General features: G+C 39.5%; 1 protein-coding gene across 3 annotated transcripts in view; it reads right to left on the minus strand.

Annotated features, from left to right (window-relative positions):
- Positions 1–284: 284 nt before the first annotated feature.
- lmna (lamin A) overlaps positions 285–27681 on the minus strand; it is a 60916-nt gene continuing 33519 nt past the window's right edge. For all 3 annotated transcript variants that reach the window (XM_041793128.1, XM_041793127.1, XM_041793129.1), the window contains 11 exons: positions 15552–15708; positions 14351–14476; positions 13568–13738; positions 13333–13458; positions 12882–13102; positions 10334–10640; positions 7540–7647; positions 7094–7213; positions 6950–7009; positions 6662–6826; positions 285–2540 (listed from right to left, as the gene is read on the minus strand). In XM_041793128.1, the coding sequence (XP_041649062.1) occupies positions 2505–2540; positions 6662–6826; positions 6950–7009; positions 7094–7213; positions 7540–7647; positions 10334–10640; positions 12882–13102; positions 13333–13458; positions 13568–13738; positions 14351–14476; positions 15552–15708 (1597 nt within the window). In that variant the 3' untranslated portion in view covers positions 285–2504. The remainder of the gene's footprint in view (positions 2541–6661; positions 6827–6949; positions 7010–7093; positions 7214–7539; positions 7648–10333; positions 10641–12881; positions 13103–13332; positions 13459–13567; positions 13739–14350; positions 14477–15551; positions 15709–27681) is intronic.

The following is a 27681-nucleotide window of genomic DNA, read 5'->3' on the forward strand; positions in this document are numbered from 1 at the left end:
ACAGTGGTGTCCTATTTGTGAAAAAAATGACACTCTTAGATGATACAGGGGACCAGCTAGCTCTTAGCTCAGTACAAGACTTCTCAAGACTCTTGTCTCCTTCATCTGGCTAGAAATCTGTAAAACTTTGGAAAAAAATGTTTTGTAAAATGTAGGGATTGTACTCAATGTATGTACACTTTAAGAGCCTCTAAAATGTTCACATTCCTGTGTTCTCATTCATTCCTAACAACTATCCACCGTTTCCTGACCTTTTCTTTATCGAATAAATAAAGACAACAGTCTCTGGAAAAAAAAGACTTTATTCAACATCATTTTAGAAAAGAAAAGTGGAAATCATTTATTACATCAACTTGAATGCATGGCTTTTCTATAATTTTGACAATATTGTCATTTCAGAAACAAAAGAATCCCACCTTGAGAATATTATAACTTTGGCATTAAATGTTTACAATAAAAATAATCCCTTTTGGTGACATTTTCAATCCTCAAGTTCTTGAAATGATTCCCCAAGGACACCAGGTAGACTTCATCAGAGAGGGTTCAGGGCTTCCCAGGCCTTTAAAGAGCTTTTGTAACAAATGAACATCTGCAGTTTGAATATTTTATTTTTCATTAACTTAATTTTTACTGATGTCACTGAGAGACTTTCTGTTACAAGTAATACTAAGGCAAGAAGCATCTCCCTGTTTAACATCAGTAAGACCGGCCTCCGAAAACCCTGAACTCTCCCTTTAGAGGATCTGTTCTGAACAGGATGATTCATTTTATATATTTAAGAATTACACAAAGTAAATATGTCTCTTAACGTAACCAAATGAGATAAATGTTTTGTTTATAACATGTATTATAAAGAGGGGACTAACTAAACATGTAATAAAAGGTCTTTAATGATTGTCACGGCTTCTTCAGGCACTCTGGGGATCATAGTGTCAGAATTAGTGTCAGAATTCAACATTTATTTAAGGCACAAAAAAGATCCAATGCAACAAGGACATTTTTGATTAAATACATCAAAATAGAGAAAAAATAGACCAAACACAGCTATCAAGTATTCTCAATAAATGCTTTGATATGCTTTCACTGGAGTATAAATGATTCAAGCTGCCAAACTACAGTACAAATCTACCTGCTGTGCATAATTGGCAAAGCTCTTAATAAAAAGCAGCGCATGAAGCTGAAGTCACAAAGAATACAAACCCCACAATTATACTCAGATCCCAAAACCATGCCTGGGGAATTTAGAGCCAGTAAGCTTAGAGGAGAGGAGAAATAAAAGCCCTTATGACCAGTTCTCAGAAGCAACACCAACCAGAGGACAGCTGACAGTCATAAGACCGCTCTAGAGACGTGCATAAGAAATCTTTTTGTCCCCTGAAAGGCACTTTTGTTATTTAGTCTGTAAAAAAAATACTATAACATCAAAAACTACTGCAGAAACTCTGTTAGAATAGTGTTAATTTGGCTAAATAGCCAAGAAATCCTATAAATATACTCTGCTTATGGCACTAAATTAGTCAGTACAGATAAAATTCAGTACTGATTCCTGATATTTTCCAAGGCACCAAACAGAAAAACAAATTCCACATTTCCCTATCATCAGAAAAAAAACATTTTTGGAATTTTTTAATGAAAACAACAAGAAATAGAACTTTAATATTCTCAAACTTGTCTATCTTTCAGCTTATTCGTTCAATAATTCCTTATTTCAGCACATGCTCAGACACATCTCTGCAGCAAAAATATTAATCTCAGCAATATTCTCTTTATGCACCAAAGCCGTCAACCAACCTAAATCATCAAGAACAATATTCTACAACATTTACTACCAGGGTGAGAAAGAACCTGCAGAGCACCCTGAGCGTACAGTACTTTGGCTTAGATTGGACATATTCCCAACTATTTTCTTCTTTACAAAAAATAAACCCGTATCTTATCTTTTTTTTCTCTATAGCGTTCAAAAACAGCACAACACAATTCCCAAACAAGGCGAACACTTTTCAACTGTAAACATCGAATCATTTTGAATAAAGATTTGATCTACTTGATGGGCAGTAAACCTGATAACAAACCCACAGGGTTCATTCTTCTGTCATTCGTGTGGCTGCAGAGACCTGACAGGGTTCACGAGCTGTGCGTGTTGAGCGTTGACAGCTTGGCCATTACATGTGAAACCCTCGGATCGAAGCACAAGCACTGGTCAGTGGAGCTTTGTGAGTGTGTGTGTGTGAGTGTGAAGAAGGGCAGGATACAGCAACAAGCATAAGCACTGCACACATGCAATAACATATCTTGAGTACAAAAAAGGAAAAAGTCAAAAAGCTGACTATGAAAATCCTGGGCTCTTTCCAAAAACCTCAAAGCCAATTTAACCTGCAGATTAATCAGAGTACAAAAAAGACAAGGTCATATAAAAAATATAGAGGAAACATCCTAACTCCAGAAAACTTTTCTCCATCTTGAGCTACAGGTGGAGGTCGGCTCAGCTGAGGCGTTCTTGGTTTTTACATGACGGAGCAGTTCTCCGGTCGCACACCTCCCTGAAACACAAAGAGACATGGTTCAAACACAAGAACACTAATGAAAGGATAAAAAACACTCAACATATACCCTTTTTAGTTTTTCCACACAAGACATCTTCAAGAAAACTACCACCAAAAGTACCTTTGCAATCTATTTAAATCTCAAAATTTACTTGATCTCTGCATGGTGACACGTTTCTTTAAAGCAGGGCTGGACTGGTAATCCAGCATGCAGGCCATTTTCCTAGTGGGCTGACACACTTGGGGGCTAATATGATTTTATCTGATGCAGTGAAAGCACATCATTTTATTTGTCTATGTCATGTACTTCTTAGCTTTGCAGTAGTTTGGTGGAATGCTTTGGAAGATCTATTAAAGGGGAATAAGAAACAGTGTAGTTATGTTGTGTTTGACCAGGGATAAAGGGACACTTCTCACCCGGTGAGGCATCAGAATGTGCTGGTTTTATCGGCCACAGAACAACCCCCGAGTTGTCTGGGTTTCACCTCAGCAAGGCTCCACAGCATGCTTTGACATGGAGGTCATATGTCTCATGATGAGCTCCAGTGGAGTACATGGTCTTGCCCCTTAGCATGAACTACCTCTTCTTCAAGAGGAATGGAGCAAGAAGGCACCTCTGAGACATCTTGAGTCTCCTGTGTCCTTTTGCATCCAAGTACAAACTACAAAGCCACCTTTGGAGGAGGTACAGGGATGGCCTAAGGCAGGGTGACTATGGCCAGCCAGTCTTTCCAAGAGGCATAGAAACTCTACATAAAGCAACTGCATGAAAAAGGGGACAGGGCAGAGGATGTCACCTGCTGGCATATGCAGGCCTCCATTGTAACAGAGTCCTGGTCCACTCCAAGAAACATGATGGTCTTGGGAGAGTTGGGGTTAGAATTAGGTCTTTTCCTATCCAGCTAATTGTCTGGATAGGAAAAGAGCTTAATACCCTAAAACTTTAGGGCAGAGTTGCTGCCACACAACTGGTCTACCAGTGAGGAAAGAGTTTGCAAAAGGAGTTCTCTAAAGTAATATTGAGGGCCCTGAAAAAAAGAAAAATGGAAGATTTGTGGGGACATCATCAGGGTCATCAAATTGCCCCTGTCCACAGCATGCAGGTCCTCTGCTGTGCTGCTGCCGGCTCTGTCTTGGTCTCCCCTGGACCCCAGATCTGGACCACTATGGAGGTCCTTAGTCATCACTCATGGAGGCATGTTTAAGTCAGTCACTAGATGAGCATAAACATCACCAATTCCAGCTCAAAAGGAGGTCATCTAAAATCCTGCACTGGGGATAGGAGCTATGAGCTTAAGGGTCTTATCCAGAGAAATGTTACGTGCTGCTATGGTTCACTCATGTGCTGGCTTACAGCCCAGACCAACCTTGGCTGCATCCTCTATGGCTGCTAGGATACATCCATCAAACGCAGGATAAAAAAAGGTTTTCAAACCTCTCCAGTACCAAAAGTCTGTGGTGCTCCTCTGAGGGAGACATGGTGGAGGATAGGGGCTGAACTGCAACAAAGTAAGTATTGGGTGGAGGTGACAGTATCTGTGCAGCTGCAAGTGAATCAAGGCCACCTTAAGGAGCAAATCATCCCTAATCTCACTGAACTCCTATGTAGAAGTTCTCCTTTGGACCAAAAGGTGCTTCAGGACGAAAAGGAGGGAACACATTCCCTCTTCCCATCTCTGACTGGGGGTCTAAGAGGGCATCCTCCATGTGGATCAGCACTGTTGGTAGCTGGTCTACTTTAGAAGACAGCTCAGACTTCAGTATCTACATCCCAATGCTATGACTTGGCCATGCTAGGCTGGAATAAACAGCTCAGGAAGACAGGCAACAGGTCTGTGGACGTGGCCCTGCCCAAAAGGAAGCTGCTTCAGCTCAGCTAGTAAAGCAGTGTAGCTGTAGTCCATGCAGGGGTCCTGATGAGCCCTCCCTTAAATGCTTGAGGCTCCAAACTTTCTGCATTATCAGTTAGCTTAAGTACACACTCTGATGATAATTAGACATACAAACACAGCTATGTTAGGATAACCACGCTGCCTTCAGTAGCATAACTTGTAAGTTTAGCACTGATTAACAGTAGGGATTGTAAGCCAAAGAGAAGCTGGATAGCCAAGCCTGTTGCTGCCCCCCTATGACTGAACACATTCAACTCCAAAGAAAACAGTCACAGAATGACAAGCAACTACCTTTAACTCAATGCTTCTACAGTAATTCTACACCTGCAAATTGAAAAGATAAGATGAGTTCAGGGGTCAAATGTGACTTTGTATGTGCCAAAACATAGAGGATATGGTGTCATACAGTTCTACAGTGCTCAGGGCTGGACTGGCAATCTGGCATACAGGGCCAATGTTCTAGTAAGCCAGTGCACGTTGGGGCCTGTATGTTTTCTTTTTTACTTGCTTGGGGAAGTGGCTCATTGCTTACTTTCTTTGTAATGACAGTAAAATAGCCCAATCATGTCTCCTACTCTACTCCAGCTTAGAAAGTGAAATTAAAGTGTCAACAGACGGTGAAACTTAAACGATCAGCAGGATATGTAGATAATACAAGGTATGGCTATTAAAGAGGTAGCGAACACTTTAATATCTTTTTTCATCTTTACACTGAGGTAATTTACTGAACTATAATAAAACATATCAGTGTCTGTGTTGTAGCAGAAAATTGAACCAAACTGATAAAAATCTGGATTTCACGGCTCGTAATTAGCTCAAACAGACATCTGCCTTGAAAAATCTTCTCTGAAATGGTGGAGCTTATGTGACGTAGAAACCGACCATCAGTTGGTTTCTACGTCACAAACTCTATATAAATCATAGAGCGTTACCGCCTCTAACTGGCTTTACCATTCAGAGACCACTCCCATCCTCCCCTGCACTGCCTCGGCTCTGAGAGCTCCAGCTGTAGTAACGCCGCTGCTGGAGCAAACGACCCGAACAGGTAGTGCTCAGGACCACCACGGTCCATCACTACACTATAGCCTGCATCAGGGGACTCTACAGGGGAAAACTCCTCCACTTTCTGTTCAACATTCTGTTGAATGTTTTCAGAAGTTTTTGATGTACATGGGTGCCCAGAACAGTCATCGTCTTGGACATCCCCTCTGCCTTCACAAATTTTTTTGTGCCATTCAAACAAACATGCACATAGAATGCAGTGTTCATAATTTACCTCAGTTAATGTACCAAAAGATTTTGCTGCTGTTTTGTTCAATTTCACCAAAAAATTCAAGTTAATGTGTAGCTCAGCCTTAAAGCTGATCATTTTTTGGATGCCTTTGCAAAAACACATGAACTTCAATCAGTAGCTAGCAGTGAACTAAAGACATCACTAATTGGAAACGTACAGCAGTTGTGTGTGAATATCCAACCTTTAATATATAGCCTATCCCGTGCGACAGTGAACCAGGTGGCTTTATCCTCACAAGTTCAGTCTCATTATCTAATAGCCATACCTTGTAATAACACAATTTTAAAAATTATCGAAGATTTTTTTAAATAAGTGCAAAATTTTAATGTAGTTCTACTTGAGTAGGAATGACGCGCCTATCATGCTCCCCTCTGACCGCAAGGTAGTCAGACGAATCAGGGTGAATACACACACCATTAGATGTGTCTATACCAATTACCTCTGAGCTATGAAATAGTTTTTATTGTTAGTTTTCCGTAGCTCCATTTATTGAGGGGGGGCAAAGACACAGCATGTACACCTAATGTCATATTTGACCCATTGTTAGGGTCCAGTTTGAAGCAAAAAAGCTGGCTGAATTTTTTTTCCCAGTCCTGACCTGATAGTGCTGTATCACCTGTCACTGTTAGGAGGGATGATAGAGAACTATCTGTGTATGTCTATAGAGGTCTACATGGCAGGACCTTGTGGTTTCTGTGATCCACTTCTTGATATAAAAAAACTTAACAAAGATTTGTGATTAATAATAGATGTGCCATGAAAACACCTATTTTTCTACCATGTTCTGTTCTACAGTCTAATCGTCAAAGAAATTCAGCAAACATTTTCATCTGAAATGAAACCGTATTTACTTTTAAGTTCCTGTAAATAAAAAACTTTAAGGTTTACATAACTGTCACTGGTCCTGTTTTAAAGTAAGAACTGCTCAGTACCCTTCTGCGCTCGTTGGTGCTCATGAAGAAGGAATGCCCCCCGAGACCTTCAGATAGACCACCACACCCCCCCTCACGGTTCGACGGCTGCCCGCAGGAGTCGCAGATCACTGTGCGGCTTCGTAGGTTGTACTCATTCTCCGCGCCGCTCGTGCTGTGAGCTCCCTGTAGGGGGCAATACACAAAAGAATAACTCCACTTCGAGATGCTGCAGTCCCAGCAAGCTCAGAGCTGTGCTGTTCCTAATGATTATCTTGTCTAAGTTTAGGATTAATTTCAGGAGTTTACCATGTCATCATCTTCTTCTTCAGTGAACAGGGTGCGAGTAACTTTCCTTGCAGCCATTTCCTGGGGGTGAAAAAAGGAAATGATTCAGTAATTGAACTTCAAAGAAGCAAAGAATTAAAACCTTTATCTGAGGGGAAGTCAGACCTCTCCGTTTGCGCTGATCAGGATGGTCTGCAGGAGATCACCGGTTCCCCAGGAGTTCTGAGTCTTCCAAACAAGGTCAGAGGGAGGGTTGTGGGTTCCTCCACCATTAGCAGCCCAGATCTGTAGTGAAAATCAGATTTGTAGGAGATATTAACAGAACAAATACATCACGATCATCTCCTGATACAGAAAACAAAAAAGAAAGGCTTTTATAAAGGTGCTCTGCAGAGTGTCCTTGTTTTCCTCTCGTGTTCTCTTGAGGCCTGTTCAGTACAGTCTGTTCAGTTCAATGCTTTACAATCCTCACATCAAATACTGCTTCATTGCATTACTACTGTTGAGAAATAAAATGTTTCAACCTTCCTCCATCTTCATGCAGAGGCAAACAACAAACTGAGACATGAAATAAGCGAACAGAAGTTATGAGAGAACCTGGTGTAACTTACAGTGACAGTCTCTCCGGCCTTCAGAGTGAACTTGTGGGGAAACTTAAAGACGATGGGGGTCATACTTCCAACTTGTCTCTTCACCTGCCAGTTGCCCAGAGACTGGTCCTGCACGAGAGAAAAGATAGATGGAGAGATGCTCAAAAAATCTTTCATTTACTGCTGTCAACCAGGTCTTTATTCACACCCTGCAAAAGGTACAGACTGATGCAGCCTGACTCCTATAAGCCATATACAAAGGGAATATATTCCACCTGTACCAGCAACACTGCACCGACTCCCCATTCCGTATTGAATTCCTCTAAGGTTCCTTTGTGTGTTTGAAGACCTGCATGGTCTCAACCTGTCCTACATTTCAGAACCTCTATACCCAAACAGTACAGCCTGGTCTTTCAGATCCTCACATCAAGGTCTGCTAGCCATCCCACGATCACCTCGGCTGCTGCACCAACACTCACAAATAGTTTTGGAGAAAATTTAACAGCAGTGGAAGGTGACAGCTCCTTTAGAAACTGATTCAGGAAATGATTCTTTGGACAAACTCAATTTTTTGTTGCCCTGCAAAGAATGTTGAAAATATCTGCATTCTTTTCATTTGAATGAGAGTTTGCTTTCCTAGCATGTGTAAGTGTGAAGGATGCATTTATGATAATATCTATGTTCTGTTGTTCTTTTACTCTGCTTTTGCTCAGGGCTCAAGAAGCATGATGCACAAATCTGGCTAGTTCTAAAAGCAATCTATGATAAAACTGGCCGTACACAGAAAATTTAAAGGTTTCTTTTATTGAAATGCTGTGTTAGTCTTATGCCAGATGTAATGGGACGCACACCTTCCAGAAAGTTTAACTTTGTCTTGTCTGTCCACAGAATATTTTCCCAAAAGTCTTGGGTATCATCAAGATGTATCTTGGCTAATGTGAGACAAGCCTTTGTGTTCTTTTGATCATTAATGGTTTTGGTATTGGAAATCTCCCATGGATGCCATGCTTGCCCAGTCTCTTTCTTATTGTTGAACCATGAACACTGACCTTAACTGAGTCAAGTGAGGCCTGCAGGTCTTTAGATGTGGTGCTAGGTTCTTTTGTGACCTCTTGGATAATTCATCTATGCACTCTTGGAGTCATTTTGGTAGGCTGGCCACTCCTGGGAAAATTCACTAATGTTCCAAGTTTTCTCCATTTGTGGATAATGTCTCTCTGTGTGTGGTTTGCCAGAGTCCCAAATCCTCAGAAATGGCTTTATAACCCTTTCCAGACTGACAGATGTCAATGACTTTATTTCTCATCCATTCTTGAGTTTATTTAGATGGCACCATGATGCTTTTTAAGATTTTTTAGCATACTTCATTTTGTCAGACAGATTCCATTTAAGGGATTTCTTGAGTCAACCGGTCTGGCAGTCATCAGGCCTGGTGGTGCTAAGTGAAATTGTACTCCACTCTTACAAAATGTGGTTAACCACAGCCAATTCATTATTTAAAGAGGAGGGCAATTACTTTTTTTTTTTTTTACATAGGGCCAGGTAGTTTTGCATGATTTTTTCCTTGATAAACTGCATTGTGTGTTTACTTTAGTTATCTTGTTTGATATTAAACTTGTTTAAAAATGTGAAATATTTAGGAAGCAAACATGCAAAACATGAGACATAAGGAAGGGGGCAAATACTTTTTCACAGGACTGTAGATACTTCTGGTCAAATATTACTCTAAGAAAGCAAAAACTCCTCGGTCAAAGTAGTAACTGTCCTAAAGTACTGGAGAACTTGTTTATAAAATCTTTTTAAAAAATCATTCTTCATTTTAAACACTTAAAACAACGGGTTAAAATAAAGTCATGGGCGCTCATCTGCTAGATCTGAGTGACGTTTGCGTTATGTTTCTTCAACCATGGACAGGCTTAACATACAGGTGCTGCAACATCACTTAGACAAACTGCACACAGAACAACATAAGTAGCATTTATCGGCTTTTAGATGTGATTTTAGAAGAAGAAAAGAACATTTATCTGGAGATTTGAGGACAAAAGTAGTAACAAGAACATTCACAGAAATACTGTGGAGTCCAAAGTATGATATTTCAACAATATATCTTCCTAAATTTGGTGGAAAAAGTAACCCTAAAAATAATGTGCAGGTTCGCTTAAAAAATGTACTGAAGTATGGAACTCAAGAACATTTTCTTCATTACTGTCAACCTCCAGATTTAGTCTACATAAAAATGTGTAGAGTGAGGCCACAGATTATTATTTCTCCTTCCTCCACAAATACAGATATAAAATTCACAGAAAACAAAAAAGTAGTACTGTAATCATTATCAGATTTATCATTGCATGCTTAAAGTTTGTTTGCTTTAAAATACAATTCAACGGACTCTTATCACAAGCAAATTCCAGGAAGAAACTGGAGCACACAAGTAATTTTTGATGAAGATGCATTTGATGGGAATGTCAAACATTAGTCCCTCATTAAATTGCACAGCCCGTTTACTCAGCTTTCTTCCTTGGATTTGCTGGTGATAAGAAGTCCATTGAATCATTATTTAAATGCCTCTGGTCCTTTCCTGAGAGCACTGACCTCCACCTGCGGAGGGGCTAAAGCATGAGAGCTCTGTTTATTGAGTCCTGTTATAATTTCACCTCACCAGTCTATGATAAACCAGCTGTTTGTAGGACTAAAGGAATGTTTGTATCAGCTTATATGTCAATGGTGATTTTTAAGTGCATTCTCAGCTCTACTGGATCAATTACACCCTATATAAACACTCTGACATGCTAACCAACAGATAACCATCACTAACCTCGTCAGCCTTGTTGCTGAGTCGAATGAACTTGCCCTCCAGGTCAACCTCGTCCACTGTGACGCGGCCGCAGGCTGAGGCGTGCTGATTGATGCGAGTCTTGGTCACCGTGCCCCCCACCATGCTGGAAGTCTCGCTGTCGTTGTCATTGAGGCGGCGCTTTTTGGTGCTGCTGGTGCCAGAGGAGTTGCGGCTGCTGGAGGCCGCGGCGGTGGAGTGGAGCAGGCGGCTAGTGAGGCTGTGGCCAGAGCCCGAGGTTCTTGTTACTGTGACCTTGGTGGGTGGAGGGCTGGGTGACAGACGCAGCCTAAGGAGAGAGAAGAGAACAAGATTTGGAAGAGACAATTAGAGGAAGTCAGACAAATGCACAAGAGCCAAAGATTCCCTTTCTGTTCTAGCACTCTGCATCTGGAACAAACCACCTCCAAGAAGAAAATACTTTGATGGATCTGTTGCTGGTGCCCTGTTTCAAGTCCATCTCTGTGGTAGTTAACAACTAGGTCTGTTTCTTTTCTGCACTTAACTTAATATAGAGCTGCTGTTACATGAACAATCTTCATTTTGAATAAACTGTATGCTTAGAAGTTACATCAATCTAGCTTTTAGGAATCAATCTGTCTTTCTCTGAATATTATAAAACAGAAATGTAGAATTCAGCAGCAAAGATAGCTTAACTACACCCTGAGGGATGTTTTCACTGAAAAGGAAACTGCAGGTTGATACTCTTTGACACCTGCAGATGATGAAATTGATGTCAAACTGACCCTCAGCGCTGAACTGACAGTAACTTTAAGGCCAGTGTCTGCTAACGGCGTGTTTTCCTTTTGCAGCACAGACGACCTCAATTTCAGAGCCCTTCTTACTGGCATTTACAGTTGCCAGGCCATGAAAGTTTTCTCAGAGCACATCCGTTTCCTTTGGTAGTGACCTTTAAGTCTGTTTAAAACTGCTTTGTGTGCTTAATATTTGCTTTTATCCAATGAAATTTTTCATGGAAGAACAAAGTGATTCAAAGGAATTGTGTTCTGGCTTTAGCAGCAGCTTTAGACTCAGGGATTGTGTCCCAGATTAGTTTCTCCTCTGACACTGTTGCAGCTCAAATTGTGGCACTGGCATCTGGTAGAGCCACTTCTTGTGGGACACAGATGCTCCAGTCCTGCTTGGAGCAGTTTCCACTGTGTTGCCCATGCCTAGGCCAGATGCCACAGACCTGATGCAGGCTTATCTGACACTGGAAACTCAGTGGTACCGTGGCATCTGGGTGTGCCGTAAAGAAGTGCCATTCCACATGCCAGTGCCACACCTCGAGTTTCCTGTCTCTGCATTGCTGTTGGCATTGTTGATATCAGAAGTCCTGTCCCTACCCGACATGGTCAGTAAGGGAGGGATGACACTGGCAAGCATGGGGTTGTACCAAAAGTTTAAGTATTTTCAACAGAGCAAACAACAATGAAAAACAGCTGATGATGGTGCTTCTTCACTAAAACTACACTGAACTGCACTGATTTTTAGAGGTGCTCTTAGCACCAAAACAGGCCTGACCATCCAGATATATTTTAACTTAAACTCTTATAGTTGTACACTTTACAACTGTGGACAACTGAATATTACAATTACATGTGGTGGAAGATCATGCAATTTATTAACTTTTTTGATCCTTTTATTTTCTCTATATATTTTTTTCAATTTAAAGATGTATTTTTCTGGATTTTTATGCCTTTGTATAGCAAAGTGGTTCCAAACCTGGGGTCCATTACCCCTTAGGGAGGTCACTGCAGTGCTGTGTTTTCCATGTGGGACTAAATGGCTTTGATTTTCATTGTCCCCCAAATTGTAAAGCTTTTTTGATTTCTTACTAACTGCCCATAATCATCTATGCCGTGCCAACCCGTCCTTGTCATTTTAATAGCAACAAATTTCCTTGAATTTATGATTTTCCGTGTTTTTTTTTCTTGCCACAATGCCACAATGAGTTCCAGGCTTGCTAGGAAATGTTCTGTAAGAGCTTCAAAGGCATGGATAGTGGCATTAGAACAGCACAGCAGACGGCTTTTAGAGGAAAAAAAGAAGTACATGCCTACGATTTCCAGTTAAAAAATTGTTTAACTCTGAATAAAATGTGTCTCTTCTTGTTGTACACAACCATGCCGTCGTCAGTTAAGAATAATAAAAAGGTTGAATACTGGGGTTTTGGGGACAATGCCTGTGTCACAGTGTGTATTTTTGTCACTCTCATAAGGTTTTGGAAGGGTCTAAGATTCTGTCGGTTCACCATAAACATTTATGGAGCTGGATTTGAAATATCTTCACTTCCCCTTGTTCTAGTACATTCAATAATGTCCAAATTCTCGCTGTATAATTAGGATTTTTATGATATAGTAATTGAATAATAAGCAGTTCATAACTTCTCTTTTTTAACTATCAGACATAGGTCAGCTAAAATGACAAAGCCAACAAAGAAAAGGGAAATGTACTTCCCTCTGTAACTACCATAAAAACCTTTTTTTATCTGAGGGCATGTTTCTCCATGTGTAGCTAACAACCTCACCTCTCTTCCTCTCCCTCCAGCAACTTCCTGTAGGCATTGATTTCCATGTCCAGGGCCAGTTTGATGTCCAGCAGCTCCTGGTACTCGTCCAGCTGCTGCAGCATCCTAGCTCGAATCTCAGCCATCTCCCGCTCTTTATCTTCCAGGCGACGGCGTGAAAGGTCCCGCTCCCTTGAAAGAGCCTCCTCCAGATCCCGCACCTTGGCCTCACTCACTGACAGCTGATTTAGAGAAAACATACACAAAGAAACTAGTCAATTTAGATTGACCAATTAAGTCTACATACTATAGAGCTTCACCTCATTAGCACACTGAATCAATAAATGCTGCTTAGAGGTAAAGATAAACTGTGTCCACAGCATTTATGTAAATATTAGCCAGTACAAGCAGATGCATTAACAACCAGTGATGGACAGATTGTGTCACTGACTGACTTTTTAATTCTGCATACCTGTTTCTGCAGTGCGGTGAGCTGGCTTGACATGCCCTCCATACGGACTCGAGTTTGCTGCAGCTCTTCGTGAGCTGCTCCCATCAGGTGACTGTTCCTGTCAGCTGAATGACGGGCGTTCTCCAACTGATGGACACAGAGACAGATAAGTAAGCGGTGAGATGTAGCTTACAAAACTTTTTAAGCTTGTTGCTTTATGTTAATTTTTTTAGTTAATCTGGCTTAAACAACATACTTTAGAGTTGTAGGTCTTCTCTATCTCCTCCTTGTAGAGGTGGACCTGCTCCTCATGTTGGGCTCTCAGTTCAGCAAGAGCGTCAGCCAGCTTGCTGTCAAACTCCAGCTGTTTCCTGCTGTCAATCTCATCAGTGCGTGACTTGTGCCGAATCTGGAGCTCTCGCTGTTCCTGCAGACACAGACAGACAGACTGGGAATGACTATGGATCTCGTGATTGCTTACTTAGAGTTCTCATACGCGCTTTTGTCCATGCTAACTTTGACTTGTGTTGATGAGCAGCTTATTTGACTTTGTCAGCCCTTTACTTGATTAAACAACATAGATAATAAGTTGCATAAAGCTGCACTGGTCAATGAACTAAACTGCATTGATTAGTCTATTGCTGTGCAGTAATTTCTTGTACAGACGTGCAGAGCTCAAGCAGACAAATACAAATCTCTGTTGACCTTCAAGCAACTCCTAATCATGGCATTGCAATTTAGAAAACAATAATTTGTTGCTAGTTTTGATCTGTCTATCAATGTTCTGGAACATGTTTTACCGAGACAAATACTTTTATAATCCATAAATGTTTCTACTTGTTCTATTTTTCATTATTTATGTGAAAATAAAACAAAAAAGAAGCAAAAAGGTGCATCTGTGGGTTAGGTCTGCATCAGATGCAAAACAACCAAGCAGGTTGTTGGAAGCAAATCAATATTGTGTGGAAAAGATGAAAAGTAGGACAGATGATTTAGACAGCTCAATAAAAATAGAGGGATTGAGGTGAAGAGTGAGAACCTCAGCGTGGATGTTCTTCTGGAACTCAAGTTCCTCCTTTAGAGTCTGCAGGCGGTTCTCGGCGTCCACTCGTCTCAGCATCTCATCCTGAAGCTGCCTCTTGGCATCGACTAAGCTTCCGTCCAACTGGGAGGGAGAAGAGAGAAGAGAGAATGAGAAAGGAAATTATCTTTAATAAAGCTGTGAAAGAGAAACAAAAATCAACCTCTGCTCAAGGTGTGATATGTGCCGCACTCTGTGGGCTAGAAGCCACATCTTAAAAGATAAGCTGCAGTTCCTTAAGAAGGCCAATAGGTGGAGCAAGGCCACAACCATATCAGAGTTGCTTGTGTGGTAAAATTCATTCATAAAACCAACAGCAGACAATGCAACCTTGTCTGCCTCGACACCTTGTCTTCATTCATAATAAACTGCCTGGAGGGTTTACGTATAATCACTCCTCCTACTGAAGGATTTCTGTATTTATGAGGTAGAAACAGCATCAACACTGGAACCAAGGTCTCAAATCTTCCTCCCAAGCATCAATCAATGCAAGTCTTTTCAGGTCAGCAGATGTAAACAGTGGCAGGACCTTATAGTTTATAATTATAGCGCGTATGTGTTATTAGGAAAGGAAAGGAAAAGCTCATCCTGTAAAGAACTCTAATATTAGAGAAATAACTCGCAATGCCACAATATTCCTTTACTTTATCTGATTTTGTTTAACCTGATGCATTAAACATAAATGTTGCCATTTGATGCACTGTGGCAGAGATAGCTTAAAGATTTCTGAGTAGGTCTTAATCAAACCATCAAAGTTTGTTTTTAAGACTGACGATAAAATCACAGCTCTTGAAGCTTCTGGCAGGACAGTCCACTGAGTCGTAGTTTTCACAAAGATAGCTGACTGCCCAAAGGCAGTGCAACAAAAGGTACAGGACAATCTCTTCTTGAAGATATTCTTGTGGATTTTATGTACTCCTCTGTAATAAAGTGAGGTACTGGAGGAGGAGTCAAGCCATTTAAGATCTTAAACACTAGTTTGAAATTCTCAAAGCTTAGTATATGATGCTTCAGTAGAATCCTACAGTGCTGATACTGCATAGATTTTTTCATAATCTAGATTAACATGCAGCTTCCACTGTTTCTGTTAGCCCTGAGCAATAAAACACACCTTTCTGCACAAAACAACCACTTCAGATCCAATAAATATTCTTTTTACCTTAGCCAGCTGGGCCTTGAGGTCTTTCACCTCAGCCTCCAGCGATCTCTTCTCCCCCAGGGTGGTGGTGAGTGAGGCATCTTTAGAGTTGAGCAGGGCCTCCAGGTCTCTCAGCCGGGCAAGAGCGGCCTCCAGGTCAGCCTCCTTTTTACTGTTCCTGGAAAAAAAAGCAAGACAGATAAGATCTGGATGTTAGGTTTGCTTTCTTTTTGACAGCGTATATGATCACAGAATGTTATTTTCACTTTTCTAAGATTTGTGTAGGGAATTTTCAGTGTTTCGATTGGGGCCCCTCTTGAAGCTTGTCTTGTGTTTTTATTGGCTTTTCCCTTTGACATGCTTCATAATTGTGTCCCTTTTTTTATCTATTTATTCATCTCATATTGCATTTAAAACATCAAGCAAAGAGCAGACTGAGAAATGTTACAAAAACATACACAAATGTTAAGACAAAAATAAGATTTTTGACTGTTTAAGTTCATTCTGCAATAAATCTCTTTGCTGAACCCTCTGCGCCCTGAGCTATTTTTTAACCATTTTTCTCACCTGGTCTAATTGGCTTAAAAAGCTCATAAAACATCAACCCTGTGGGGCAGGGTGGAATTTTTTTTAAAAAGTCATGGGAGATTTTGGGGGCATATTGTCAGGGACCAAAAAGTGAAAAAAAAATCATTATGTGACAAAGTCTTTAAAATATTAACACATTTACAAAAAAGCCCTTGTGCTTTCTTGAATTGGCTTTATTCGAGCCACGAGTCAAAGCAGTTCTTGTCTGCAGTGACACAGCAGGACATGTAACAGGCTCTGTGTCTATGTTTCTATCTTTTATGAGCTACTGAGGCAATTTCTACTATTAAGACATGCACAGTTTGGTAAATCATAACAGTATGACAGAACAGCCCACCATTGGTTGTCTTAGCCCATGTGACAACCACTGTAGGAAGACAATATTGTGGCTAGCATTAAGCTAGCAGAAGCAAAGCTAAGAAGCAAAAATTAAAAAGAAAATTGATAAAAAGACATTCAATATTGGTGTTATTGGTTTGGATTTAATCTTTGAAGACCCCGGAAAGTCACCCAAGTTCCAGACTAGCTAGAAAGCATCCGTAAGGGCTATGAAGGCACGGAGAGCATCATGTTGCCCTCTCGCAAAATGGAGGGCATCTGAAGGGGAAAAAGTAAGTGGCTACGATTTATGGTTAAATAGTTATTTAACTTTTTGTAACCAGGCCTCCTCTTGTAGTACAAGACAACATCGGTCTCAGAGGGTTAAGGTTATCAAAGCTCTAAAGGCACTTCTCTGACGTTAACAGGACATCCTCTCCTTTCAGCATTTTCTGTGAACATGAAACTAATGTGTTTTAGTTCGTGAGTCATGATTTATTTTTAGTTTCCATCAGGACTCTGCCTGCTCCTTCTTCTCTGCTTTAGATGAAACTTGATAAGCTGTGGGTAGCTGTGCTGCAGAGTCAGAGCTGGTGAACACACACAACTATTGTACGGCGAGAGAGCAGCAGTTGTTCACTGCTGATGTGAACTGAACATCCGTACCATTATTAGCCCTCAGTGCTCAATAAGAGCCCATTAAACTCCATCTCAAGGGAACCTGTGTTGAATTAAGGATTCACGTTTGTTGCGCATGTGCTTGTGCATGTGTGCCCCGCCTCTCCACTAACATCGCTACAGGAACCAATTTAATGTGTTGTTTTGGAAAGCAACACTTGGATACAGCCATGGAAAAACTTTTCATTCCCAGCAGAAGATGACAGCGGTTGTTAGCAGCATTGGTGGTTCATGAAGAGCCAGGGAGGAAATGGGCGCCCTGTTATTCTATTAAGACCTGTGGGCTAGTCTTCATTGTCACTAATAACAGCCATCTGCCAGAGGAGATAGCCTCCAGGCTGCTCACACAGACCTCAGAGTCCGCTGGTGAGACTTCAAGGCCGATTTAGAATGACAAAAGTACAGTTTAACTGTGGCATAAAGATACTACACTTAAGAGTTATGATTAACCCTTTAAAGCAAGATGATAGTATTGATTCGTGAGTTTGTAAGACCTCTATCTAATCAACATAATCAATATTTTCCTTAAATACCTTTTGTATAAAATATGATAAATGAAAAAAGCCTTTTAGTGGATAACAGCCTCATGTATCATCATTTAATTAATTGTGATGCCAAAAAATTACAACAATAAACAACATCCCATTTCCAAAAAAAAAAAGGAAAAAAATAGAATTTTCTTGTTATATTTTTAAGTACTAGGCTTGAGAGGGTTAACAGAAAGTTAGAGTCCATTCACAAACCTCACAACCAGTTTGAACATAGTCTTTGTAGTTTATGATACAGCGTTCAATCCTTATTACTACAGTCAATAAACACCAGCAAAGCTTCAGAGGAGCTTGAAAATGCAACTCTGCTTCCTGAAAAGAGCGGAAACAAAGAGACTAAAAAAAAAAAACAAGAGAGAAGCAGACATACACCGAGTATGAGTATGGAAAAAAAGAGGAAACATGAATGGAGTCCTTTATGTTCTCAAAAATGGAAACCAGAGACAATATATCCATGATGCTTTACAGATGTAAGATCAGGCTTTGAGAGCCTGAATGGGTAATTATAATTCAAACAGCAGACTACTCATTGTTCACTTTCAACAAGCAGAGACACAGCCCAGCGTTCAAGAACATCTAAATCAAATAAGCACTATGACTGATGCAACATTAAAAAAGACATCAGACAGCTTCCAGAAAAGAGGCGGGACATCCTGTGCATCAGTTACCTAAATGTTATAACCTGTCAAAGCAGAAAGAATACTGTAGCTCCACAATGACCTTTTCTGGAGCCTTAAACTAAAATTTAACTTCCAGATGTTTGGACCAGATGTTCAAACATTCCAGTTTATTCAGTACAAGTACAGATGCAAATCTATAAGCTTGACTAGAACTTGAAAGAGAGTGTCTCATTGTTGGATAAATTTACTGTTACAGCTTTGCTTCAGGGCAACATTTTTAGAGATTTATGAGACATTTAAAATGTGGCCTCAGTTGCCTCCTCATTGCAGAAAGTCTCACAGCACATTCTTCCTTAATGAAGGTTACAATGCTCCTTTTTGTGTGAACTGGGTTTATCAATAGTGCTGATTCTGCACCATAAATGATGCTTTCTTATGAATTGACAATTGCCTTCATTTTTACTAAGGCAGTTTTTCCTGATATCTTTTTAAAGAATTTTAAAGAATGCAGCATTTTATATTCCAGGTGTACAGCTACTTGGGATTACAGCTTTGAAGCCTGAATGTGTCAAAAATCGCACACGCTGTGTCAACGCCTACAAACATTCCCAGAATTCTTGAGCCTACAGTAACCATCACCCCACACAAGCAAGTCCCACTTCTACAAGACAGGAAGATTATTTACTGGGGTAAAAAGATTTACTGTTATGACTGTAAAAAGTTTAATGACTTTTTTGTTGCGATTTATACGAGATAATGGGTTTAGTCACCTCTGGCGGGGCCATACTCCCTCAGACTGGTGTAATTCTATAGGTGTGATGAAACCTACTTTCCAGCCTGCTGCTGATGTTATTGTGGAACATTTTAAATCCACCACAACACTGCTAATTAACATATTACAGAGTCCAGTAATAAACCTGAATTACCAAAACAGATCGGTTAAATAAGGCTGAGACAAAGACAGATGTGTTTTCCTTACATTTAACTGGGCTGTAAAGTAAAAAGTGAAGCATCAGTGAGGTGTGTACACAGATTTTTTATACATTTTACAGCTTGTGTTAACCATAACCTAAATATATAACTGTATATATATTTAACTGTCTGATCCTGCAGGCTGATGAATGCCCGTGCGTGTGGCCGTGGAACTTTCATTAACGTTAATGGGCCCAGTGGATCGGCTCCAGCAGGGAATTAATGGACACTAGTGTGTTTTGCTGTTTGACTATTTGTGTTCACTTCAATGCGATGGAAAGACAAAGCAGGTTCTTCACTTCACAGTTGCATGCTGTGTAAGAATTTGAAGAATGCTTTGGATGGAAAGCTCTTATACTGTCAAGGTTTCAGTAGAAGTGGCCATTGTGAGATGCACTATTACAATACACGAGAGAAAAATCCTTCGGGGAAAAGTCAAGAATATAAAACCACAATCACAGCTTGGTGGGGTTAAACTAATATATAAGGACTGCTCCAGTATTATATATTTTTGTCATAACCTCAAATATTTCAAACATTTTTCAAAGGCAAGGAAATTCCTTATTTTACCATTTGTAAATGGATATGTCTTGTTACAGTGACTCGTGACGGAGCCATTGAGACAAACACAACTTGTTTATTGATGCTCTGAAAAGGTTGGATTTTTATTTAAAGACTGCTATATAAGAAAGTAGGAACTGCTACTGAAAGCTGTCATTATGTTACGGTGCTTCGTGTTTTGTGTTGCTTACTTGTGATGGACTCCGATTATTCTCTGACACTGGTTGCGGTCCCATCACCCAAGCTAATACCCGTAACCAAAACAACATTCCCCTGCCCTATTGTAACATCACGGCTCCACTCGGCATTTCCAGGTCACGTAGAGACCATATGACCTGCTCAGGGTGTGCCTTAAAATATATGGGAAAATAAAAAGTAACATCAAAGTCAATTAAAACAGATGCAGTTGGAGGTTCAGAAGTTAATTTCTAAACTGAGCTTAAGAAACCAGGTTACTGATGTTTAAAGTGCTTTCTTGTGAGTCCTAAGCAGCTGGTGCAAAACAGTTAAGAGCAGATCTTCCAAGGATAGAACAAAGTCAAGGAACCTGGATTGTAAGCCAGTCATTGTATGGTAGGTAGGTGCTCCAGAGGACCAGAGCAGCATAGAAGAGATTCAAGAAGGTAGCATCTCAGGAAGTGCTAGAGCTGGGCAATTAATCGAAAAATAATCGAAACCAATATTTAGAGCCTCCAACTGACCAAAATCTGCCATGTCAATTATTTCAAAATTTTCCCCTTTTCTTGGAAAACTTTGGCTTTTTACCAAAAACATTTTCATTTCAGCTGATGTGTGTTTTGATTTCAAATGTTTCAATGTATAAACAAAAATTGTTAATGTGTGCCTGTTCCTTTTAGTTGTTTGTTTTAAAATTGTACAAATATTTACAGGACAAACAGAGTCACAGGTCGGGGTGGAATAGTTGTTCATTAATCATAATCAAGGTAAAAAGTTCAGTTAATCATGATTTTTGCCCTAATCGCCCAGTCCTAGTAAGTACTTTGTAAATGAACAAGTAAGTACACAAGTCACACCTCTGTGAGAGCAAGAACTATCTGACCTTATTGTAAAGAATGGAGAGATAAGTGTTAACAGGCATCACTTGTAATGCACCCAGGTACAAAAGAGAAAACTGCATCAAGTTGCAGCAGAAGCATGCCTGGACAAAATATCGCCATAATCTTTAAAAGTTTCCTCATGCCCAGTTTTTCTGCATAGGAAGGGTGGATGTATTCATGAAGAAAAGGCACATGTTTTAGTAGCCAAAGCTTACCTGCCAAATTTGATACATGAGTTTTAAAGATTATCTTCTTATCAATCCAAATGCTGAGATACTGCTAAGCTGTCACTCTTTTAATACCTTGAGTAGTATTATGATTCTCAAAATCAATATGTTAAGCCCTGTAAAGAGGGTAAATTTAGTTTTCTCTACATTCAAAACTATTTTTGTTTGATGAGTGAAACTTCTAAATCAGAAAAGCAGCACCAGAGAGAACGCACAGCAGACCGTACATGATCAGCAGAGCAATACAAAGTTGTGTCATCTGAATAGAGATGGATTCTACAATTGGAAACAGCTGACACAAAATTATCTATGGATAAATCATCTTCCCCCTTCCACTGTTGTGAGTGAAGTCAACAGCAACATGTCTGCAAACGCTCTATAAACAGTAAAAAAAACAAAAAAAAAACAAAAAAATAGGATCAAAGACAAAACCTTGAGGAACACCTTTTGTGACCTCAAAAAAAAAAAAGTATTTTTATGTTTCCTAGTAGTACACACTGCTGACTGCCCATGAGATTTTTTTTTAAAATAAAACCAGTATTATCTAGCTTACCTTAAGGCATGATTAACTGTCAAAATCTTCCAAAGGTCAGTAACAAAGCTGCACAGTGTTTCCTGTTATCCAAGGTTTGGATTTAGTGTGAGAGACTCTATGATGTTTTAGAGGAAACTCTGACCTGCGTGTGGTGCCAGAGGGATCAGCAAAGTCATCTCAAAGCATATTCACAATCTATTCAACCACAGTTAAGATATCTTAACCGCAGCAGCAGACAAAGTAGCTTACATACATTTCCATCTATACAAACATTGCTAGCATGGCAAGCAACCAAGATTTCTTTACTGCACCTCCACTATTTTTTTTTTTTTTTACATGTATTTTATAAACTTTCTGGGTACCAGTGCGGTTCAAAGTATTACCGTTGGCACTAATCGTGCTTGAGAGCGGGTTCTTATGTAAACTCTTCACTTAAATATGTATATACTGTAAATGATTGGCAGGCCTGTGCTGTTCTTTCATGTTATCTCTGCCTCTGGCATCTCCAGGATGCTGTTCCTGGATGTCTGCTCTAAAAAAAAAAAAAAAAAAAAAAAAAAAAAAAAAGAAAGCGAGTGGCATCTAAAGACAACGGGGGGACGTTAAAAAAACTGTCAGTATGTGTCTGTTTGTTTCTCTTAAGTAGACGTGTATATGTGGGCGTATTTGTGCATGTTTGAGTCTGTTCTGCACTCTTGGTGTGTGGGAGTGTTGGCTGCAGTAACAGTGTGTGCTACCATTTATGTTAAGTGCATCTTTGCACTGTATGTATATGTGTGTTTTTGTGTGGTATCAATCCTAACATAATCTGTTACAAAACATATATGGGTGCACACATTTACCATATGAGTCCCGGCACATGTGTCCTCATATAGTATTTACATAATCCAGTGCAGGGTGTGTGTCTGTGAGCGCTGCACTACCTGTTTATATAATCCAGTATAAAATATGTAATTAGAGAGCCCCAGCATAAATATGCTCAGACTTTATGTTTACATTCTGTTCCATCAAAGCTGTGACGCTTTCAGCCTGCTCTCAGAGCACATGTGGAGTCCTTGTACAGTTATTTTTTGAAAATCACACATTTAATATTTACAAAACAATACACAGTCAGCATTTTGCTGACAAATGTGGTACTAAGAATCTCTAAGAGCCAGCAGATGAGCAAACAACTGCAGATTACATTTGGGAAATTAGGTAAATAAAGTGAAAATTACTTGTCTATTTCATCAAGATAAGAAGATCTGTTGTAAATAAACAAGACTGTGGAGTTGATTTTTAGCCTTTAAACAGTGGAGGACCTCAATGACATCAGGACTGTGTGGCACGTATTTTATTCAGTGAAAGACGGAATTAAAAACAGAAAAAGAAAATTAATTTCGGCAGGTTTATTTTGTGTAGACCACTTGTCTTATTTGTTATGCCTTCTTTCCTCCCACGCACAAACGTCTGTACCCTTGAACAAAATATATAACTGAAAAATAATGAAGGTTTACACATCACTCCAGCCTCTTCAGCGGAAATTTCAGAGCTTTTTAAGGCATTTTGTTACAAAAGAGTAAATGACACATTTTGAGGCGCAGAGACAAAATGGGAGCTATTGGACAGAGACAGTGTGAGATGGGGGAGAGGAGGAGAGGAGAGGCTGGAGGGGGAGTGTGAATTTAAAATGCGAAAAAGAAAGACAAAAAGAGAAAGAGGGGGAATAATAGAGACAAGAAATCTGAGGAGGAGGAGGAGGAATGTGTTGGCTCGGCTCCCAGCCTCAAGGATGACTCACAGCTATCTTTGTCCACCCCAGTAACGAGAAACGAACCCCGCCTCGTGGAGTGAAAGAGAGAAAAAAGCGTGCACCCCCCCCTCCCTCCCCTCCTGTTTTGCCATGCCGTTACCGTGGAAACCAAGGCCTTGTCGTCAGGCCTGCTAGTATGCCATTTCTACCACGCTGTGGACGCAATGGCATAAAAAAGGTGCACTTTCAGAAGCTTTTATAAAAATATCTCAAGATTGAGAGGGTGTTGCTTTTTGTAAACATTAACCTATAATTTCAACTAGATATGGAAGCAAAATTACCAAAGCCACACAGCTGAAAAAGGCTTTATGAGTCACTGATGCCAAGTAAATAAATCGTTAGGAACTAAAACAAACCCTTCGTTTAAGGAATGTTTTCAAATAGATGTACACATACATTTGGAAATTAAGAGGAAGCATCTTATATTTCTGGATGCATTTTTTTATGATTTAGTAGCTTGAGCACTATTTAAAAATGCTCTTCTCAGGATTTACAGTGGGTTTTTCAAAAGTGAAATCTGTGGGCAGAATATGTTTCATGGCTGCTTTAAAACTCTTCCAAATTTAAAACACTTGAGATCACACAGCTTCATTGTCTGACCTTCGCACTGATGGAGCAGCCTCCCCCGGTTTTACTACTTTTGCAGAAAAAAAAAATCCATGCTCACACTACTGAGGGTCAACATTATCTACTTTCTCCTGCACTCATTTTTTTTGTCCGATAAAAGAGGATCTAAACTTGGCTGCAATGGATCCTGTTAAAAAGGTTAGCTCATGAGAAATAAAATACAACATATTTCCTTTATTACAATCAGCTGTGCACATAAATACCAGATATTTAGATCTATTTTCTGATTAGAAAGGTATTTTCAGCAGGACATTTTGCATAATAAGATATTTACTGTCAGGACAGTAATGAGGTTATATAAGTATTTGTTTAACTGTAATTCAATTTGACATGTCCTTCCAGGAACAATCATTCCAACTGTAAGCAGTGTCAAACACCACATGGACGACATCTTGCAGCCATTATTTGTGGTCCATCTAAATTAAAAACTTGCTAATTTTTTAGCTCTTTTTTTATGCAGAAAAATGGATTCAAAGCATACTTTACTAATATCTGACATGGATAACAGACGCCACAAGAAAGAAAGGTTGATGCCATTACTTGTAGTTTATTAAAATCAATACCTAGAGAATTTCTAAGAAAAAAAAACTAGAGGTGCTGGAGCAAAATCAATTCACGTCAGAATTGCGTGTATTAATGCCTATGATTCTGAATCCATTCAAAATGTCCAAGAATCGATACTTTTACATGTACTTTATTACATCCTAAGTGTATTTTCAACGTCAGACCTGCTGAAAGTAGTGTGCTATCTCAGACACTGATGTTGATGTGTTGTTAGCATTAGCAGCGCTAGCTCTTAGTGTCAGTTGTGTTTACACTTCTCAGCCCATCCTGTCTTCCTAAAAGAAAAGTTTCAAGACTCACTGTGGAGTCTACAATCCCGGGTATGAGGAAGCCTGACCCAACATTTCTGCTTACGTTGATACAGTAATGTAGCCTACTTTCTGAATGGTTCATATGCCCAAATTCACATCATACATACATGTTTATCCAGGGGGGAATATCAGCCTACAGCAATAAAAACCACAGAATCTATCGTCTGTTTTACCATTAATGACTGGTATTATGTTTTTACCAGTGATAGTGTTAACTGGTGACCATACAAATGGGTTAATAATGGATTTCAAAAACTTTAGAGGCCTTCGTTTATTTTTTCACTAAATTCATATCTTCTAAGCATATCTTACACATAACAAAGTGTCCAGTGTTATAAGAATTTCATAACTACAACAGCTGACACAACCGCTGAGAAGACACCTGTTAACACGGTCCCTTGTTAAAACACAACACCTGCTGTCCTGCTCTCCACCTTCTCTGCAGCATCAGTGAAAGCTTTGGATTCATGATCGGTTCTTTGTTTTCCACTGAGGAGTTTCTGATCAACACGTTTCTGGCTTAAGCCCACACATTTCATTCATATTACAATATTTTGCAACCCCCCCCCCCCCCCCCCACAAATTACTGTTTTCTTTGCCATTATTGTAATTAATTGATTAAAAAACAACAAATCTGCTAGAAACGGATTATTCTGAGCATATTTTATTAAGTTTTTTAAAGTCAAATAATCATACAGCCCTTTCATGCACAATAGACTGGAGCAGATGCTGAATGATCACCTCTTTGTAAAAAACAGGGAATATGTTGTGAATCACAGTTTAAATGGAAAATTGATTCTGAATCAAACCGTGACCCCCAGAATCAGAAGAAAATGCCCAAATATAAATCTAAAAAAAAAACCAAAACAAAAAAACAAAACAAAAAAAAAAGATAATGAATGCCACAAGAACAAAACGCAATGTTTTTTAGTTTATCCCAAAAAAAAAGCTTCTTTTTCATGCAAAATCGGTACATGAATCTTACTTTACCAACATTCGACATGGATGATGATTAGGGTTGGGTTTCGTTTGGATTTTGTTGCTAAATCAATACTTTATAAAAGGTGCATGTGCAGTAGCTGAAATGAAACTTTTAAACGAAAAAAAGCGTTTTAAAGTGGAAAGCTGTCTCGGTATAGTAAATTATTCAGGAATAAGATACCTGTAGAACATACAAGTAAAAGAAGCAGCTGAACTTCATATAATGTATTTTGTGCCTTTCCTGTGGAGTGATGGGGAACACGATGGGGCTGGGGGTACCAAACTGAAGCATGATCAATGCCATAATAACAAAATGTTGGTGCTATTGTTTGTACTTTATATAAATAAAAACTAGCACATTTTAAGCCTAAAACTGTAAATGAAACCTACTTTACCAACATTTGACATTGATAATGACAAAGCTCTTAAAGATTGGATATTTCTGACTAATTTAAACTATGATTACAACAACAGATAGATGAAGTTTTCAAGAAAAGCATACAAACATGTTCACTATAGGATATTTGCATTGAAAAGCAGAGTAGCTGCGAGGTATTGAGATGGTTACATGCAAACGCTAGGAGCTGCCCACTCCAGCTGCAGCCATGTGCTGTTTACCATTGGGCAGCCCCCTGAGGCAGGAGGGGGTTCAACACTTTGCACTTGGACACATCTGCTGAAGCTGTGGGGTAACATGAGGGGGGGTTCACCTCATTCACTACAGCCACAAGGTTTTTCCTGTTAGTGTGTTTAAAGCAGCCATTCTCTGTGAGGGGCTGCTATAGTTACACACAATACATCACCACCATCATTTCCTGTAGTACTATTCAAAGAATTCCTTTGACATGCACTACAACAATCCATTGATCCATATGGTATGTTACTACATAAACACACACACCCCGTCTGGCAAGCATATGTGGGCACGTGTAGGCGGGGTTTCCTGATGACTCACTGCTTGAACACCCAGGAGAGGGGGGGAAAAAACAGGGGTTCTCCCGAGTTCCCCACAGATTGTCTCAAATGTTCCCTTCTCCGATTACAGACGACTTTTCCTCTTTCCATCCTCACTGCGTTTGTTATAGCCGCTCACAAGGCGGCTTTATGTGGACAACACCAGAGGGAAAAGGTGACTAAGAGAAAGGTTGCAGAATAATAAACAAACGCAGAGACCCAGAAATAGAAATGGCACCTGGAGAATATGCCACAGTAAAGCACATTACTTTAAACAGTTACTAAAATATATCTTATTAAATACTTGCCACAATGCATTAATTCAATAAAATCATTTTTTAACCATTTAATAATCCAGAAAAATTCCATTCACTGCCAAAAGTAATGTCTTTTTTTCTCCAACTGATCAGTAAAAACATGAAGGCACTGAAAAGATTTCAGTCTTAATTTCACGGATTAAAATTAAAACTAAAAATATTCATTGACAACCTTTTTGATGAAAAAGACAAATCAGGCTAAAAATAGATCCCTGAAAATAAAAACTGTGACACAATTTCAGTTTAGATTTCTTTGAGGAGACTGAAACCTAAAAGCTGGAGTGCTGGACATTCACAATCCATGATATTTCTTAACTTTTAACATGAAAACAGCTTATTTTGTAAAAGTGTACATAAGAAATATCACTGCAAAATTATACTCATGAAAGAATAACAAACTCAATTGTTTAATTATAATATCTGTAAGTAAATCAGACTTAAATAAAACTAAAACTCAAGATCAGACCAGAATCATGAGACTGACAGAGAGTTTAAAATTA

The sequence above is a fragment of the Cheilinus undulatus genome, linkage group 8, assembly GCF_018320785.1.
Source record: "Cheilinus undulatus linkage group 8, ASM1832078v1, whole genome shotgun sequence".
NCBI classification, from domain to species: domain Eukaryota; kingdom Metazoa; phylum Chordata; class Actinopteri; order Labriformes; family Labridae; genus Cheilinus; species Cheilinus undulatus.